The following is an 18,873-nucleotide window of genomic DNA, read 5'->3' as shown; positions in this document are numbered from 1 at the left end:
GATCGGGGACTACCCGTCTGTGTCCATCGGGAACAAAACTAAATGTGTATACACTGAGACTAAATGTCGACCTTCACGCGTACATCACTGTAAATTTATGTAAGACCAGAAAACCTGTATGCTACTGAAGTTGTTTTTGTATGTTTATTGAGTGTCCTGTTTATTTGAATTTATACTTTCTTCGCATTAGAATATCCTTGCGATCGTTACAGTGTGTGTTGTTATTGTTGTTTGAAGTCCTCATCACTCACTGAGGTAATAAATCATTGATGCATATGTCTGCTTGACATATGAGGAGAAGTTGAAGATGAAAGAGATGGATTCCATACCACCATGCATCGTATGTGCTAGTAACCTCTCCATGGTGGTGGCCCTCTAACTGTGCGCTCAGCACATGGGTTGAAGATCATTCCTCCTGTCAACTGTTACTACTATTTCATTATTATGATTGCTTTGTCTTGTTTACTGTAATTCCACTTCGGAAGTTTCATATTTACCTTCATGCCTTTAGTCCGATACTGATTGCCTATAATCGTCACAGTGAATTGTTATGTAATCTTCATGTATTACTGTTATTGAGTCATGTGTTGTACCAAGTGATTACACACCCTTATGACATCATCTGGATGAGACTAGATTGTGGGTTTTCCTCCATGACATTGAGGTTTTTCCCGTAGGTCTGACTCCATGGTTAGAATAGTTAGCGCAGGGGTCTTTTTAGCTCCTCTCGTCAAGAAAGGGGGGGTTTTTGGCTTCCTGTAAGTAGGTTCATGTGGCTGTGATTTCCAACGTGAGCCCTTCTAACACTTAGGTGTTTCAGGGGTTCTTTATCCCATTGAGGGTTTGCCTCCAGCGGTCTTTATCAATGTTGATGCATTTATGTGTTTAATTGTTTATTACATTTTACATTTCATCTCACTGGGTTCTTGTATTGCGTGATGGTCTTTGATTCTGATGGCTTGACATTAACTCACCCTTAAGGTGCTAAATTATGGTGTATTGATCTTATGATCAATAAGAGGGGATTGTTAGAGAATGATTGCTCTTGCCTATGTGTAGTTAATGTTAGACTACTGTTGGGGTCAGTTATCTGCCCTGTTTTCTCTTTGAGGAACATGCCAAGGCCATGGTCTCTCTTATTGGCGTCTCCAATCTCACTGTCTGGCTGTCAACAGACACAGCTGTAGAGTTAGATTATAATGTCCTCCGTTCCTGGAAGACACTTTGTATTTCCTAGTTGGTGTGAATCCTCATCTTCGTCTTTATGTACAATGGCCAATGGGATATTGACACATCTCCCCCCTGCCTCGGTCCACCTTTCTAGTATAAGAATCTGAGTTCACAGTTTGACCCTTAGAATTAGAGGTGGACTCATGCACTTACGTTGTGAGGACGAAGCTTCTGTTCTCCTCGATCGAGTCTACTCCTCGATTGAGCCTAAATAAACTCCTTCAGCATAAGACATACAAGACTCTGGTGCTTCTTCTTCATCGGCATCACCATAAATTCCTCGCTAACAATTGGCGTCCCGAACAGGATCTCAATAGAACAAGGACTCGGTAAGTGCAAATGTATAATGTCTTGTTATATATTGTGCCTTGCCCTGTCTGCGTTTGACGAGATCACGAACTAAAAACTGTAAAATGGGAGATAAACTTTTGATAAAGAACTCGTAACTTAGAGTGAATTATCAATTTTTGCAAAGTGCTTGTATGTCTGTGAGGAAGAGCTGGGTGAGCTTATCACTTTTCTGGGTGCGGTGAGAGTCCATGCCCGGCACGGAGGGGCCCACCTGCGATCTCTGCTTCACCAGAGATCAATATCGGGGATCACTCCTCTGTGTCCATCGGGAAAACGTTCTGGGTGTGGTGAAAGTCTGTGCCCGTCACAGAAGGGCCCACCTGAGACCTCTGGTCATAGGAAAGGGATTTTCGGGGTGGATAGATAGAGATCTGCTTCACCAGAGATCAAGATCGGGGACTACCCGTCTGTGTCCATCGGGAACAAAACTAAATGTGTATACACTGAGACTAAATGTCGACCTTCACGCGTACATCACTGTAAATTTATGTAAGACCAGAAAACCTGTATGCTACTGAAGTTGTTTTTGTATGTTTATTGAGTGTCCTGTTTATTTGAATTTATACTTTCTTCGCATTAGAATATCCTTGCGATCGTTACAGTGTGTGTTGTTATTGTTGTTTGAAGTCCTCATCACTCACTGAGGTAATAAATCATTGATGCATATGTCTGCTTGACATATGAGGAGAAGTTGAAGATGAAAGAGATGGATTCCATACCACCATGCATCGTATGTGCTAGTAACCTCTCCATGGTGGTGGCCCTCTAACTGTGCGCTCAGCACATGGGTTGAAGATCATTCCTCCTGTCAACTGTTACTACTATTTCATTATTATGATTGCTTTGTCTTGTTTACTGTAATTCCACTTCGGAAGTTTCATATTTACCTTCATGCCTTTAGTCCGATACTGATTGCCTATAATCGTCACAGTGAATTGTTATGTAATCTTCATGTATTACTGTTATTGAGTCATGTGTTGTACCAAGTGATTACACACCCTTATGACATCATCTGGATGAGACTAGATTGTGGGTTTTCCTCCATGACATTGAGGTTTTTCCCGTAGGTCTGACTCCATGGTTAGAATAGTTAGCGCAGGGGTCTTTTTAGCTCCTCTCGTCAAGAAAGGGGGGGTTTTTGGCTTCCTGTAAGTAGGTTCATGTGGCTGTGATTTCCAACGTGAGCCCTTCTAACACTTAGGTGTTTCAGGGGTTCTTTATCCCATTGAGGGTTTGCCTCCAGCGGTCTTTATCAATGTTGATGCATTTATGTGTTTAATTGTTTATTACATTTTACATTTCATCTCACTGGGTTCTTGTATTGCGTGATGGTCTTTGATTCTGATGGCTTGACATTAACTCACCCTTAAGGTGCTAAATTATGGTGTATTGATCTTATGATCAATAAGAGGGGATTGTTAGAGAATGATTGCTCTTGCCTATGTGTAGTTAATGTTAGACTACTGTTGGGGTCAGTTATCTGCCCTGTTTTCTCTTTGAGGAACATGCCAAGGCCATGGTCTCTCTTATTGGCGTCTCCAATCTCACTGTCTGGCTGTCAACAGACACAGCTGTAGAGTTAGATTATAATGTCCTCCGTTCCTGGAAGACACTTTGTATTTCCTAGTTGGTGTGAATCCTTATCTTCATCTTTATGTACAATGGCCAATGGGATATTGACACATCTCCCCCCTGCCTCGGTCCACCTTTCTAGTATAAGAATCTGAGTTCACGGTTTGACCCTTAGAATTTGAGGTGGACTCATGCACTTACGGTGTGATGACGAAGCTTCTGTTCTCCTCGATCGAGCCTACTCCTCGATTGAGCCTAAATAAACTCCTTCAGCATAAGACATACAAGACTCTGGTGCTTCTTATTCATCGGCATCACCATAAATTCCTCCCTAACAACTAAAACAATAGAACTCATGTCTGACAATGGTCATCACACACCAAGAAGGGAGGAGGAAGAAGAGGAAGAGGAGAAGAGGGAGGAGAGGAAGATGTAGATTGGGAAGGAGGGGTGGAAGGAAGAATAGATAGATAGATGGAGACCAAATCACCTGGAGACTAAAAGAAAAATATTTTAACCAACTGTCCTTGAAGTGACTTCTGTCTATTTGACTTTAATCAACTCAGCAGACTCTCCAGAATAATCTAATCTAAGTCCAGCGTAGAGAGGCTGAGTGAATGTGGTCTGGACTCTGTGGAGGAGAGTCATGGTTTCAGAGACGCTGTAGAAAGACAGAATACCTGCTCTGTGATCCAGGTACACTCCTACTCTGGAGGAAACAGGACCTAAGATGATAGTTTGGATGGTGTTGTAGTAAAAATCATATCTGTCTGTGTAACAACGTAATGACCAAGATTTGTCATTGGATCCAAAGAAACATTCATTTGACCAACCTGCTCTGCTGATATTCTTGTATGCAACTGCTACACCAACTACTTTTCCTCTCCTCTCCACCTCCCAGTAACAACGTCCAGTCAGACTCTCTCTACTCAGGACCTGCCAACAAGCAATGAATCTGTCTGGATGATGAGAATAAGACTGTTCTTGATCCATTCCTGTTACTTTTCTGTTCCCCTCAGATAATAACAGCTCTGTGTTTGCTGTGTTTGGATCCAGTGTGATTTGACATGAATATTTCAAGAATTCATCTCTGGTCTTTGGCTCTGGTTGTGGCAGTAAAACATCCACTTCAGTCACTGTCAGTGAGATGTTTGTCCATGTCTCTCTCAGAGTGTCCTGTAGTTTCTTTCTGAGCTCTGTCACAGCTGCTTTCACGTCATCAAAGTTCCTCCGAGGACCAATCTTGATGCTGGATGAGTGTGTAGACTCACTGGGTGGTGGCAGTGAGGGGTAGTTGTGTAGAAACTGGTTGTGATCCTCTGCGTTTAAGAGCTGCTTCAGCTCGGAGCCTTTCCTCTCCAGCTCAGTGATCTGCTGCTCCAGCTTCTCCTGAAGATCTTTGACTCGACTCTCTTCAGTTTCCTGCTGGGATCTGACCAGCTGCTTCACATCAGAACTACTTTTCTGGATGAGACGGATCATTTCAGTGAAGATCTCCTGACTGTCCTCCACTGTTTTATCAGCAGAGTGAGCGATGGCCTTCAGCTCCTGTCCAAGCAGCTCCACATCTTTCTTTGTCTCCTGGATTGTCTGCTGGATTTTTTCTAGCATCACCTCCACCTCCTTCTGCTTCTCAGTCCTTTCTGTTGCAGCTGAGACTGTGTCGTGGCCTTTATGTTCATCCACAGAGCAGAGATAACAGATACTCTGCTGATCAGTACGACAGAACATCTTCATCACCTCATCATGATGAGAGCGGATGTTCTCCTGGAGCTTCTTGGAGGGCTCCACCAGCTTGTGTTTCTTTAATGGAGCTACATCATAGTGAGGTTGGAGGTGTTTCTCACAGTAAGAGGCCAGACAGTTTAAACAGGACTTGAAGGCTTTCAGCTTCCTCCCAGTGCAGACATCACAGGCCACATCTTCAGGTCCAGCATAGCAGTGATCAGCTGGAGCAGCTTGGAGTCCAGTCTTCTTCAGCTGCTCCACTAACTCTGCTAACATGGTGTTTTTCTCCAGGACAGGCCTCGGTGTGAAAGTCTTCCTGCACTGAGGGCAGCTGTGGATTCCCTTCTGGTCTTCTTCATCCCAGTGGCTTTTAATACAGTTCATGCAGTAGCTGTGTCCACAGGGAACAGTCACAGGATCCTTCAGTAGATCCAGACAGATGGAACAAGAGAAGGTTTCTCTGTCCAGCTCAACTCCTTTCTGCTCCATTTCACCTCTCAGTGTCGATGACTGTGTGAGTTTCTGTTTGCTAGAAGTGAAACTAGTCTGAGCTCTGATCTGAACAACATGTGATTCTACAGTGAATGGAGCCTGTCAGCTCTCACACTTCACCACATGCTGGTTACACCCATCTTCAATGTAGAGATCTAAAGGGGAGGGAACAAGGAAACATGAGGAAATATGAGTGGAGCTGCTCCAGGAAGAGGGAGGAGTTATCAGACTCTTGTTCCAGGGAGAGGAGCAGACTACAAAACACATCAGAATCAAATCCACATCATTCATGGTCATAGACGCCACAGACATGTTACAGTTACACACTAATTCTACTGGATGAGCTTTTAATGCTGATTAATTCAGTCCTCTAAAAAGATCACTTCTAAGCAGCTTTTATTTTAGTCATTAGAAGTCTATTGGTAACACTCACTGATACTGAAGCTGCAGCTAAAATACTGAAGAAGATCATTACTGGAAGATCTGAAGACTTTAAGGAGACACTAGAGGCTAAATCCATGTTTTTTATCCATGGCTCAAGTCACTTTTCACATGTTGCTCTCTTCTGCTTCTATAACATGTCTTCTTTCAGACTGGTGGAAAGAAAACCTTCAGACCACACATTTAGGTGTTTGTTTGAGCACAGTTATGAAAACCAACACATGTTAACACGTATTTAATGACTCAAATATCAACTGTGGAGCTTTCATGGGGACATCTTTGTTTCCTTTTTCAGTGCAGCAGCCAATAATCTACAAATACACAGCAGCTACTTTACTTCTGTCATGGATCCAAACAAATATGGACGGAGAAGCTCGTGGAAAGAACGTAAATTGCTCTTATTATCCTGACGTTTATTAACTAGTGCTGAACAAGCAAGATTTTCCACGTTAACGTTTAAAGGAGCGAATGTGAAAACTTTTGATTTGATCTGATTTCCTGATCTGAATGAATGACCTACCATCAGTCAGGTAAATAATCTACAGTGAATACAAACGGTTAGAGCCTACTTACTTGTTTGGAGTTGCACGGAGGAACTGCTTCACTTCACAACAGGAAAAGAGAAAATGTTTCAGAGGACGAAGTAGCTGCAGGTTTGAACTTGGTTCAACAGTCACATCATAAATCTAAACTCGTGACAAAGGAGGAGGGACTGTGGTTATTTCCTGGTCGGCAGTAGTGAAGGGAACTCTTCTATTTCGTCCTAATTTAGCAATTATGAATGGTTTGTGTGTTGAAAAGATAATTTATCATTCACTGTTTTCATAAAAGCCTTATTTTTATGCATTCTCTTCCATTGGAAAGCAAAGTACAGTTACTATTCATTCATTCATTCATTTTCTATACCCGGTTATTCCTGTTAAGGGGCGCGGGGGTCTGCTGGAGCCTATCCCAGCTGTCACAGTTACTATTGTTTAACATTTTAATCAACGCTGTAAATGAACAACTGAACCACAGCGAACCAATCAAATAAACACAGGCCAAAGTCTGAACATTATGACACTTTAGATCAAAGTCTTTAGTGCAGGTTAGAATACCAGATGTCTCAGCTTGGATGTCCAGTCTTCACTCACTTCTTCTCTTTTTCTAGACACTTTTGCATTTTAATCTGGCATGGGCGCCTAAAAGAGATAAAGAAAGGGAAATGTACTTGTAGAGTTTCTTGAACGATTTCTATTATTACATCACGTACTAAAACTGCAATCTTGGAACAGAACGTGATCAACGTTCTGTGTCTCCTTGTGGTCGTCTCTGATTTGTATTTATTTGTTGTCATTCTGCGTCCCTTCCATGCATATGTCTGCAGTCTGTATGTGCTCTTCTTATGCATAAATCTTGGTGAACACTGACTTGTTGACTACGTTTCATGTTCGAAATGGTAAACATAACCCAACCTGCAACTTTTCATCATGGCTCAAACATGATGGGCGTGATCAGAATAAGTCGACTGCATTAACACTCTCAGAAATATCTGAAATCAGATCTGCCAGTGTTTTATGTGGAACTCAACATGTCTATTAAGCCTCAGTGACGCGTGGTGTCTCAATAAGACTGGGAAAACCAGTTGTGGTATTCAACATGTAACTTGGGGCTTGTTTTTATTTTCTAAGCTTTATCCTTGGTGTTTGTTGTCTTGATTTATTTCGATGTTGTTGTTTTGTTGGATTGGAAAACATGAAGAACAGCACAAGGTGTTGACCTGGCCTCCAAATTCACTCGATCCCAAACTGATCAAGTACCTGTGGGATGATTCACAGAGGCCCCTCCCCTCAAAGACCCCCCCACTAACAACATTCTGTTGATCAGACACCACAGGACACCCTCAGAAGGCCCATGTCCATTCTCTAATGGGTCACCACAAAGGAGACCTACACAATATTGGTCATAATGTTATGGCCTGATCGGCGTACTTCAGCCTTTAAGTTGATGATGTTGTTGTTGACTAGAACAAGAGTCAAACCCATAGTATAAAGATGGACGGTGGAACAGCTCCTCTAAAGTGACGCCAAAGCAAGTAGAGCTCCCCCTGGTGGCTGACTGCAGTATAGATATAAACTCCACCTCCTCCATGTTAGTGGGCGGGACTTGGGCCAAACTAAAACGCTAGAATACACACCGAATCAATTATTTATTTTATTTTTTTCAGACAAAATTTGATTTACATTTTTATCTGTCATTGTAGGTAGTTAATATAATGTTGATCCATGTTCAAGTGTCAATTTTTTTGGATAAGTTTTGTTTTAGTGCATTATTTGACACTATAGAAACAGGATGTGATATCATGATGACTACAAGTTGCCATGCCAACCGTTCCTTAAAGCGGTCCCCTGGGACCGTGAGAGTTGGAAAAAATAAATAACTACAGTGTATAATCCATCATTTCCTTGTAAGTGGTGGAGGTAGAGCAGAGCATAGTATTAATTAAACTAAAACATGAGTGAGTCTGAAGGAAGTGTGGGCGGGGCATCGATATCACGGCTCCACGTGGCTCCACCCTCAGACTGTACTGATCAGGCTCTAGCTCCAAGGTCGCAAGATGGTGCCGCCCGTATCCCTGGGAAAATGGCATCAGTTTGGCCAATGAGAGGAAGTGGAGACATTTTGTCCATATTTCTATACAGTCTATGGTCAGAACTGTTTTGGAGGCACAAGGGAGACCTAGACAGTAATAGGAAGGTGGTCAGAATATTATGGCTGATTGGTGTATGCTGGTGCAACACTGTAAATTTCCCCCTGTGGAATAAATAAAGGATTATCTTCTCTTATCTAGAATATTAACTGCAGTGATTTTTAACAGGAAGTAAGTCCCAACCTGTCTGCACTGGAACAAAGCCACTGGAGTTACTGGTGAACACAGTGTCTGCTCACAGATGCTGAGGCTTAGTTTTCTGCTTTGATTGCTCAAGTTGCTCTTTCCAAGGTCAACTATTTATTTGTATTAAACAAAAGAACTGCAATGAATTACTTCCACTCCCTTCACATATGTTAACATCTAGAGGCTGTTACTCACAAGTGTCGTATGTTTCAGTTTGACACATACATGCTTTAAATGCTTTTTTTTTTCACACTAGTTATCTCCTCTTTGTTTGGACCTCTCTGTTTCTGAGCTCTGTTCCTTCTGATTCCTGAGTTTTTATCTACCTCAGTCTGTGTGCTTTTGGTTTTTCAACCGTCCTCCTGCGTCCAGCATTTGGATGTTATTTCCATAACGTAGTATGCTGGAGTTTGTCACTGTGTCGCACAGCTACTGGTCTATAGGTCTAACAGTTAAACCTAATGAATGAGTCAGGAATGAATAAAGGAACCACCACCAATTTCATTAAATATATGTTCAACTTATCGTACGACAAAATGTTCTCAACACAACCAGTTTTCCTCCTGGATGCAGGGTCAGCCAGTGGAACAAGTGCAAGTATTCAGGTACCTGGGCACAGAAATAGACACTTCCCTGTCCTTTTCACAACACACACACACAACATACAAAAAAGCACAACAACGTCTCCACCTGCTCAGGAAACACAGAACTTTTCAGGTCAGCAAGGAGGTGTTAAACTTGGTTTACCGCTCCCTCATCGAATCAGTTCTCACTTTCAATATCTCTTCCTGGTACAACCAACTCACCATCAAACACAAAACAAGACTGTCACACATAGTGAATCATGCTGCCAAAATAACTGGCTCCCCCCATCTCCCCCTATCTGAGCTGTACAGCCGCTCTGTGATCAGGAGAGCCAACCTGATCACAGAGGACCCCTCCCACCCCCTCCATCACTCCTTCAATTCAATTCAATTCAATTTTATTTATATAGCGTCAATAACAATACAAATCGTCTCAAGACGCTTTACAAAAACCCGGCCTGAAACCCCCAGAGCAAGCCTGAAGGCAACGGTGGCAAGGAAAAACTCCCTTTTAACAGGAAGAAACCTCGAGCAGAACCCAGCTACTACCATCAGGCAGGCGTTTTAATGTACCACTGGCCCGTAAAAACATCTACAAGAAATCCTTCATCCCCTCTGCAATAGCCATACTGAACAGCACAAAATGAACACCACAGTCAGCTGATACCTCAACACCCCATGTCCTGTTTGTATATGTCTGTGTGAATGTTTTTCTTGTGACTGGAGCCTTGTCAAAGACAATTTTCTGTAACCTTGTGTAACAGACAATAAAGTATTATCTTATCTATCTAAGGGCTGCTTAAAATCTAGCAGGTTACTATTTCAACTATTTATTTGTATCACTGAACAGAATCCTAAATTTTCTGTACCGGAAAACCAAAAGCCTCACAATTTTACAAACTGGCTAATTCTTGTAGGGTCCTGTCGCCCTCTCTATTCTCCCCCTCTCTGGAATTTAAATTTACAAAGTTGTTTTGCAGAAGAACTCTTCTAACAGATCAACCTTTTACACCTTAGCCATAAATGTGCCATGTCCAGATGCTGGACAGACCCATGCTATCGGATCTCCCTGATGCTGAGGACGTCTTTGGAGCCAAAAAGGACAGATTTACACTTCTGTGGAATTTCCCACTCTTGTTTCTGGACTAATTAGTTCTGAATCGACAGAACATCAACACGACATCAGGAACTACAAAGAATGAGGAGTTGCCTCTTCTACTTCATAAGGACAAAGTCTAGAAACCTTAACGTTATGTTCAATTATGTTTTAAACTTGTGATTCATTAATTCTTCTTTTCAAAGACACACACACACACATACAAACATACCAAACACTTCCTTCTTGCTCCCCCCCTCCCAGAGTGACCAAGAGAGTGGAATGCAGATAAGCAGGACGTAAATAACTTTCTTTCCCCAGAGCCAGACTCTGATCTGCATGCTCCTCTCTAAAAAGAGTCTAAGTTTGATAATATGACTATCGAAGTTGTAATAACCTGGTAAGTTATATATTGTTGTTCAGGAAGTGCTTACGATCCCAATGAGACGATTCTGATCCTTGTACGATAAAGCCCAAATTCACATAATTTGTCACACTAAGGATGGATCAACATTGCCATCAAGTGGCTATCTTTAAAAGTATTTTCTTTCTTTTAATCATTGTTGAAGTTAAAGCATGTAGAACCTTAGATATGTTATTATACTAATAGTAGCTATTAGTTGAAATCATAACTATTGGAATTGTTATTTTAGAAACCCCAACCTTTTTTTATTTACAAAATGTCACTGTAAAGAGAACTTGAGTTTGTTAATTTACTGATGCTTTTGAGTTATTTTGATTTTGTCATTCAGATACGTCATCTTGTCATGTTGTAATGTTGAGTGTTGCCGCATAGGCAAGAACATCGCTAACGAGCCATGATGAGTGATGGAATGGTTAAATTAAATAATATCGAGTAGGTTAAGAAGATCAGGCAATAAGACATCTCAAGACAAAGAAGTAGGCGTTCTCTTCTCTTTCCGCGCGAAGAATCTGGAAACCCGATCCAAACACGACCTGAATAATTAACTCATAAAACCAGAGAGACGCTCCCTTTCTCCACACTTTCTTTAACTTTCTCCGCACTGTTAACTTTACTTCTTTCCATTTTCCGTTTCCGTTTTACTTTTATTTTAGTCTTCTTCTTTACGTACTTAGTCACATTGGAGTTGCAGACCAAGCAACAAGTCCCATCTACCAGTCCAAGAGAGATCAGCTGTGCCGTTTCGTCACCATCTCGTCACACCGACGCTCCGCCATCACCGACGCCGAGAAGACTCTACAAAAATAGGCTGAATCGTTCCTACCGCTTAAGACAAAGAGTTGGTGTCACTACTTTGAAACTCCCTATTAGCATATTTTAGAGAAGATTGATTAGATTAGATATCAAATCTATTCCCGTTAGATTAAACCTTAAAACATCTCCATCTCTCACCATCGCTCCAGAAATTAATTATTTCATACCGTATCATATTCGTTTTATTTGATTACACTCCTATATTCTATTAGTCCCTCATTTATTTATAGTTGTCACTTCATTAAATAAATATTTGTTCACACTTAAGATGAATGTTGTTTTACGGCAGAGAATGAATGGTACAAATTGTAGGAAAGGATTCACTCCTTCAGATATGCAAATTATTGAACTGAGACTGATAAATTGATTTAAACCGTGTTCTTCCTACGATAACAGGAGGTGGTGCCCTAACGAGACATTTAAAAGGTGTAGAATACCCTACATTCTTCTCTGGGCAATGACTCTAAGCAGCTGAAGATGATTTGGCAGAGGGGCCTTGGTGGAGAGATTGAAGATGATAAATGGGCAATAACTGTGGCTGATTGTGGTAAATATGTGAGAGGGGCCAAGGGGAAACTTAGGTAATACAACATACTACATAGATACTATTATACACCATCTAGACTGCAGAAGATGAAACTTTTGGCTGATGATTTGTGTTGGAAATGCAAAAAAGAGACTGGAACTTTCCTTCACTGTATGTGGGAATGTGTTTTAATCAGATCTTTCTGGACTCAGATTGTAAATATTTTGAGTAACTGGCTCGGATCAGAGATCTCCTCAAATCCAGAGCTCTGCTTACTGGGGGATAAATCTCAGCTACCCAATGGAACCAAATGAGACTTTTGGGTCATTTGGGTGGGTACAGCAACAGCTGGTGGAGTCATCTGAAGACACTGGAAGGCATCAGAGATTCCACAGGTGAAAGAATGGGTCTATGCAACGACTGAAACAGCATCCTATGAATGTATGCTCAGTAGATGAAATGATGACGGGGGGTGAACCCTTGGGACAGGTTTTGGGACTATATAAAGGTCAATAAAGACCCCCACTAGGATGCTGTTTTGGATGTAGAAGCATGTTAGGTATGTATTTGTGTGCAGGTATGCATGTATGGCTGTATGGGTGCATGTACTGGTTCATGTTCACAAGACAAAAATATGACGACGAGTCTGTCGTCAGAATGACTTCATTGTACACTAGCTGTTCTGTATGGACAAACAGAGGTTAAGTTTGGCATGTACCAAGCCTTTGAAGAAGAGTTCAATAAAAACTAGAACTTCAAATCAGCAAATAATACTCTTGAGTAAACTTAGTAAATATAGAAATCCACACTTCAAGTGAATATTAGAATTAAAACAATTAACCACAATTTACTGGTGTTTTTCCTTTGGAATTTCTTCAACTCTAAATATTCTGTTAAGGCAAACAAACATTTCCTTTCTCCCATCTCCAATAAATCTCCAAAATATTCAGGTCAACCTCACAAACAAGCACAAAATAAAGTAAATACTTTACGTTCAAATACTTTAACTGAAAACTTAATTAGCAGATTTAACAGCCAATGAAACCAAAGTAACACAAGGGGAAAATCTACAAAATGATATAAGGTAAGGAAATAAGAAATGTTCAAAAGAAATAAAACAACCAAGCGCTTGGGGTTTTTACCGTTGGGGCTCATAAGAGGGTGCACATACGAAAAGAATTCCTTCAGAATAGTTTCTGCTGATACAGTTCAGTGTGTTGTCTTAATTATTCACGCAACCACACAGTTTGTGAGGATCCATGAGCAGGTAGGTCCAGATTTGCATCCAACTACAGTTGCTCCTCTTGTCCTCCTTCATCCTCAGTGACAGCCAACGCCTGGCGTTTTCAGCTAACAGTTTCCTAGCCAAGACGTTCCCGTTTGAAAGTCCATTAAATACTTTTGTACTTTTCCAAACAAATAAACAAACGTGCGTCACCTGACTGCAGGATAAAAGGGGACGACACAGTAACTTGCACACAATAAAACAATAAATCATCAAAATAGCACTTGGGCCGATACGTTCCAGTATCTCAGTCAGCAAAAAGCTTCAAGTTGACGTTAGAACTCTTTTCCACTGTTCCACAGCACACACCGTTCGTCACACACAGGTGAGTTCACAGGTGAGTCCCCTCCAGACGACTCTGCTCTCACTCACTTTAACTTGAGTCCCACCCGCAAAGTCACTTCTGATTGGCCCAGAGTCCATCACTCAACCAAACCTAAAATACATCGGCTCCTTCTACAGGAAACAGAAAAACTATAAAGCAAAGGATTTAGTCTTGATGTACTCCAACAAAACTCTACTCTTCCTTACATCCTCATGTTTTGAAGGTCCCTACACAAGTCATTGCAATGTTTGCACTCTATGTTTACAAGGTTTGCTGCTGACTACTCATATGTATATATCTGTACAGCTCTATTTGATCAGTTTGGTTTTCTGAAGATAATGTTGTGTACATGGAAATATATGAGGTCCCAACAGTATAATCATACTTTCTGTGCTGACTCTAAAACTCCAAAGTGTCCTCCTCCCACCAGACCATTCTCCTCGTCTACTGAGGCTTTCAAAAGTCAACTTCTAAAGCACTTGAACTCAACTGTAGCTCAGCTCAGCTACTGTAAATGTTCATTGTGTCTCTGAGTGTAAATCTCTCTGTCCTGATGGAGTCTGAAGGCTGCCAAAGGCTCAGTCAACTTTCTTTATGTCTTCCTGCAGTCAACGTCACAGCAGGTGAACAAGTGAAATGATGATGATGAAGACCACAAGAGGGCGCCTTCATCCTGCTAACCAGGGATGTAGTGGAGGTTAAAGCTCCTCAACTCACTTTGTCCACAGTTTGACTTCATTACATGTTGTCAGGGAGATCAAATCACATTTAGAAGCTGTGAAATGATCTGGTGCGTTCAAGTCCCGTGTGGGATAAAAGGCCACTTCTATCTGTCTGGACACTGTTTCTGTTGTTTTACCTGTTGATCAGAACATATTCAAGTTACAGTTCTATAATGAATGTGGGATTACAGTGCAGACTCTCAGCTTTAATTTGAGGATATTCACATACAAACTGGAGGAACTACAACCCCGGTTTCACTGGCGCTCCTTCTTTAAACACATCTTCTGACTTTGCAGCAACAATTTTCAAATCAAGTAACACACTGGGAGATAACTCAGTCATTTTATCTGCTTAACTGATGAAGAAGTAATGAAGGAATATCTCACATTTGTCCATGAAAGAGCTTTTGAGTCCCTGCTGAAAATCAAGGACTATGTATAAAAGGGTTGTAATTCCAACACCTTTCCTCCACTTGAGCAAAGCCCCTAACCTCCCAAACTGCTCCCTGGTGGCTGCTCATTGTTCTGAGTGTGCAAATCATATGATAGATAGATCGATCGATAGATGAGCTCTCAGCTACAACGATGGAGACCAAATCAACTGGAGACTAAAAGACACATTTTAACCAACTGTCCCTGAAGTGACTTCTGTCTATTTGACTTTAATCAACTCAGCAGAGTCTCCAGAATAATAAAAAAATAACCCAAGTCCAGCATAGAGAGGCTGAGTGAATGTGGTCTGGACTCCGTGGAGGAGAGTCATGGTTTCAGAGACGCTGTAGAAAGACAGAATACCTGCTCTGTGATCCAGGTACACTCCTACTCTGGAGGAACCAGGACCTGAGACGGAAGTTTGGACTTTCTTGTAGTAAAATTCATATCTGTTTGTGTCACAACGTAATGACCAAGATTGGTCATTGAATCCAAATCTACATTCATCTGACCTCCCTGCTCTGCGGATATTCTTGTATGCGACTGCTACACCAACTCCTTCTCCTCTCCTCTCCACCTCCCAGTAACAACGTCCAGTCAGACTCTCTCTACTCAGGACCTGCCAACAATAACCAGTGAATCTGTCTGGATGATCAGAATAAGACTGTTGTTGATTCATTAATGTTACTTTTCTGTTCCCCTCAGATAATAACAGCCATGTGTTTGCTGTGTTTGGATCGAATGTGATTTGACATGAATATTTCAAGAATTCATCTCTGGTCTTTGGCTCTGGTTGTGACAGTAAAACATCCACTTCAGTCACTGTCAGTGAGATGTTTGTCCATGTCTCTCTCAGAATGTCCTGTAGTTTCTTTCTGAGCTCTGTCACAGCTGCTTTCACGTCATCAAAGTTCCTCCGAGGACCAATCTTGATGCTGGATGGGTGTGTAGACTCACTGGGTGGTGGCAGTGAGGGGTAGTTGTGTAGAAACTGGTTGTGACCCTCTGTGTTTAAGAGCTGCTTCCGCTTGGAGCCTTTCCTCTCCAGCTCAGTGATCTGCTGCTTCAGCTTCTCCTGAAGATCTTTGACTCGACTCTCTTCATTTTCCTGCTGGGATCTGACCAGCTGCTTCACATCAGAGCTACTTTTCTGGATGAGACGGATCATCTCAGTGAAGATCTCCTGACTGTCCTCCACTGTTTTATCAGCAGAGTGACCGATGGCCTTCAGCTCCTGTCCAAGCAGATCCACATCTTTCTTTGTCTCCTGGATTGTCTGCTGGATTTTTTCTAGCATCACCTCCACCTCCTTCTGCTTCTCAGTCCTTTCTGCTGCAGCTGAGACTGTGTCGTGGCCTTTATGTTCATCCACAGAGCAGAGATAACAGATACTCTGCTGATCAGTACGACAGAACATCTTCATCACCTCATCATGACGAGAGCAGATGTTCTCCTGGAGCTTCTTGGAGGGCTCCACCAGCTTGTGTTTCTTTAATGGAGCTACATCATAGTGAGGTTGGAGGTGTTTCTCACAGTAAGAGGCCAGACAGTTTAAACAGGACTTGAAGGCTTTCAGCTTCCTCGCAGTGCAGACATCACAGGCCACATCTTGATCTCCAGCATAGCAGTGATCAGCTGGAGCAGCTTGGAGTCCAGTCTTCTTCAGCTGCTCCACTAACTCTGCTAACATGGTGTTTTTGTCCAGGACAGGCCTTGGTGTGAAAGTCTTCCTGCACTGAGGGCAGCCGTGGATTCCCTTCTGGTCTTCTTCATCCCAGTGGCTTTTAATACAGTTCATGCAGTAGCTGTGTCCACAGGGAACAGTCACAGGATCCTTCAGTAGATCCAGACAGATGGAACAAGAGAAGGTTTCTCTGTCCAGCTCAACTCCTTTCTGCTCCATTTCACCTCTCAGTGTCGACGACTGTGTGAGTTTCTGTTTGCTAGAAGTGACACGAGTCTGAGCTCTGATCTGAACAACATGTGATTCTACAGTGAATGGAGCCTGTCAGCTCTCACACTTCACCACATGCTGGTTACACCCATCTTCAATGTAGAGATCTAAAGGGGAGGGAACAAGGAAACATGAGGAAATATGAGTGGAGCTGCTCCAGGAAGAGGGAGGAGTTATCAGACTCTTGTTCCAGGAAGAGGAGCAGACTACAAAACAAATCAGAATCAAATCCACATCATTTTTGGTCATAGACGCCACAGACATGTTACAGTTACACACTAATTCTACTGGATGAGCTTTTAAGGCTGATTAATTCAGTCCCCTAAAAAGATCACTTCTAAGCAGCTTTTATTTTAGTCATTAGAAGTCTATTGGTCAGTCGACTGTTGATTCAGATTCAACTTAAAAACACAGTAACACTCACTGATACTGAAGCTGCAGCTAAAATACTGAAGAAGATCATTACTGGAAGATCTGAAGACTTTAAGGAGACACTAGAGGCTAAATCCATGTTTTTTATCCATGGCTCAATCACTTTTCACATTTTGCTCTCTTCTGCTTCTATAACATGTCTTCTTTCAGACTGGTGGAAAGAAAACCTTCAAACCACACATTTAGGTGTTTGTTTGAGCACAGTTATGAAAACCAACACATGTTAACACGCAGGGGTGAATCAGCAATTTTAAAAGTGTGTGTGGGGGGGGGGGGGGGGGAGGGTTCTAGGGGTAGCACATGAGCCCCTCAACCACTGTTGGCCCCTGTTTCAGTCTCCAAAACTAATGCAGTGCATTTCTAGATTTTCTTCATGAGGATATGCAATTAATATTACATTCAAAATGTACATTATCTCACAATGCTCTTTAACACAAGATATATATTCACAATCACATACCATGGTATTAAGCAATTCATTTATGTTCTATTAAAGAACAAGTGTGAGTGACAAGTTCCCTCCCTCTCCTCTCACGTTCTCTCCTTCTTCTTCTCTTATGTTCTCTCCAACTTCTCTACTGTTCTCTCCCTCATCTTCTCCATACTCTCCTTTGTCCTGACTCCTGGACTTCCCTTCCTCATCCTACATAAAGAACTCAATGTTAATATTCCTGAACATGGAAGTGTTGAAATGTTTTATGTTAGAACTTAGAACAAACCTCTACAGTCTTGATTTTGATGAGGAAACATTCCTTTCTTTTGTTGTTCTTTTATCTGCTTTTTATTACTTCACATATATTTTGTTGTTCTAATCTGTTTTAACTAATCTTTCATCCTAGCCTTCATCGTACTCTAAACTATTATTTTATTCCTTTTATCATTTAAGATTTTAATAGTTTTATTGCATTTCATTGTCTTCATTTCTATTCTCTTCTAGTTTCTGAGTAACAGGGATGAGTTGATGTAGGGGATTTTCTTCACTTGAAAAGATTTTAAGCTCCAACAAACAGCTTTAAGTTACATAAATGAACACCTACATGGCATTAATGCAAGAACAGTATAAAACTGAATTAGTGCATTTATGGATTGACAGCTAGCTTTCTGTTTCCCTCCTGTCACATAACCAACTGGCAACTTGACTTGAAAAAGAAGTCCATCTTCTGCTGCCTCTTCCCAGTTACCATTGTCTTTACTGGGCTTGCATTAACTTTGTTTGCCACCTGACTTGCTTAATATTAGCTGACACGCCACAAAGCAAGACATAGTTTAGTTATTTACAGAGAAAATTCTACATTATTAACTTGTTAAATTACCGTTTCATACCTCTGCTCTGTTCGATGTCTGCAGCAGCGAGCGACAGCAGCAGTGGTGCCAACTCCTCGGTAAGGAAAGTAGCTATTGGCTGTCCTAAAAGTCGCTAAAAGTCGCTAAATGACATGACCAGCTGCTTCACATCAGAGCTACTCTTCTGGATGAGACGGATCATCTCAGTGAAGATCTCCTGACTTGAAAAAATGACGTCATCGGCGAATTTGCATCATTTGCCATTTGGATGTAATTGTGATGGACGCTGTAGGAGAGAGGAATAACG

At 41.6% G+C, this 18,873-nt stretch overlaps 1 protein-coding gene across 1 annotated transcript; it reads right to left on the bottom strand.

The window, feature by feature from the left end:
- Window positions 1-3,696: 3,696 nt before the first annotated feature.
- LOC311506269 (uncharacterized protein) lies at window positions 3,697-16,935 on the bottom strand (the record flags this gene model as incomplete). Its single annotated transcript, XM_084570158.1, has 2 exons — window positions 15,126-16,935; window positions 3,697-5,415 (listed from the first exon to the last, which is right to left on the bottom strand). The coding sequence occupies exons 1-2, from the start codon at window positions 16,797-16,799 to the stop codon at window positions 3,697-3,699; spliced, it is 3,393 nt and encodes a 1,130-aa protein (XP_084426284.1). The 5' UTR covers window positions 16,800-16,935.
- Between the last annotated feature and the right edge of the window lie 1,938 nt (window positions 16,936-18,873).

This window comes from Chelon labrosus (assembly GCF_963514085.1).
Source record: "Chelon labrosus genome assembly, chromosome: 2".
Taxonomy (NCBI): Eukaryota; Metazoa; Chordata; class Actinopteri; order Mugiliformes; family Mugilidae; genus Chelon; species Chelon labrosus.
This window is presented reverse-complemented; position numbering and strand designations above follow the sequence as displayed.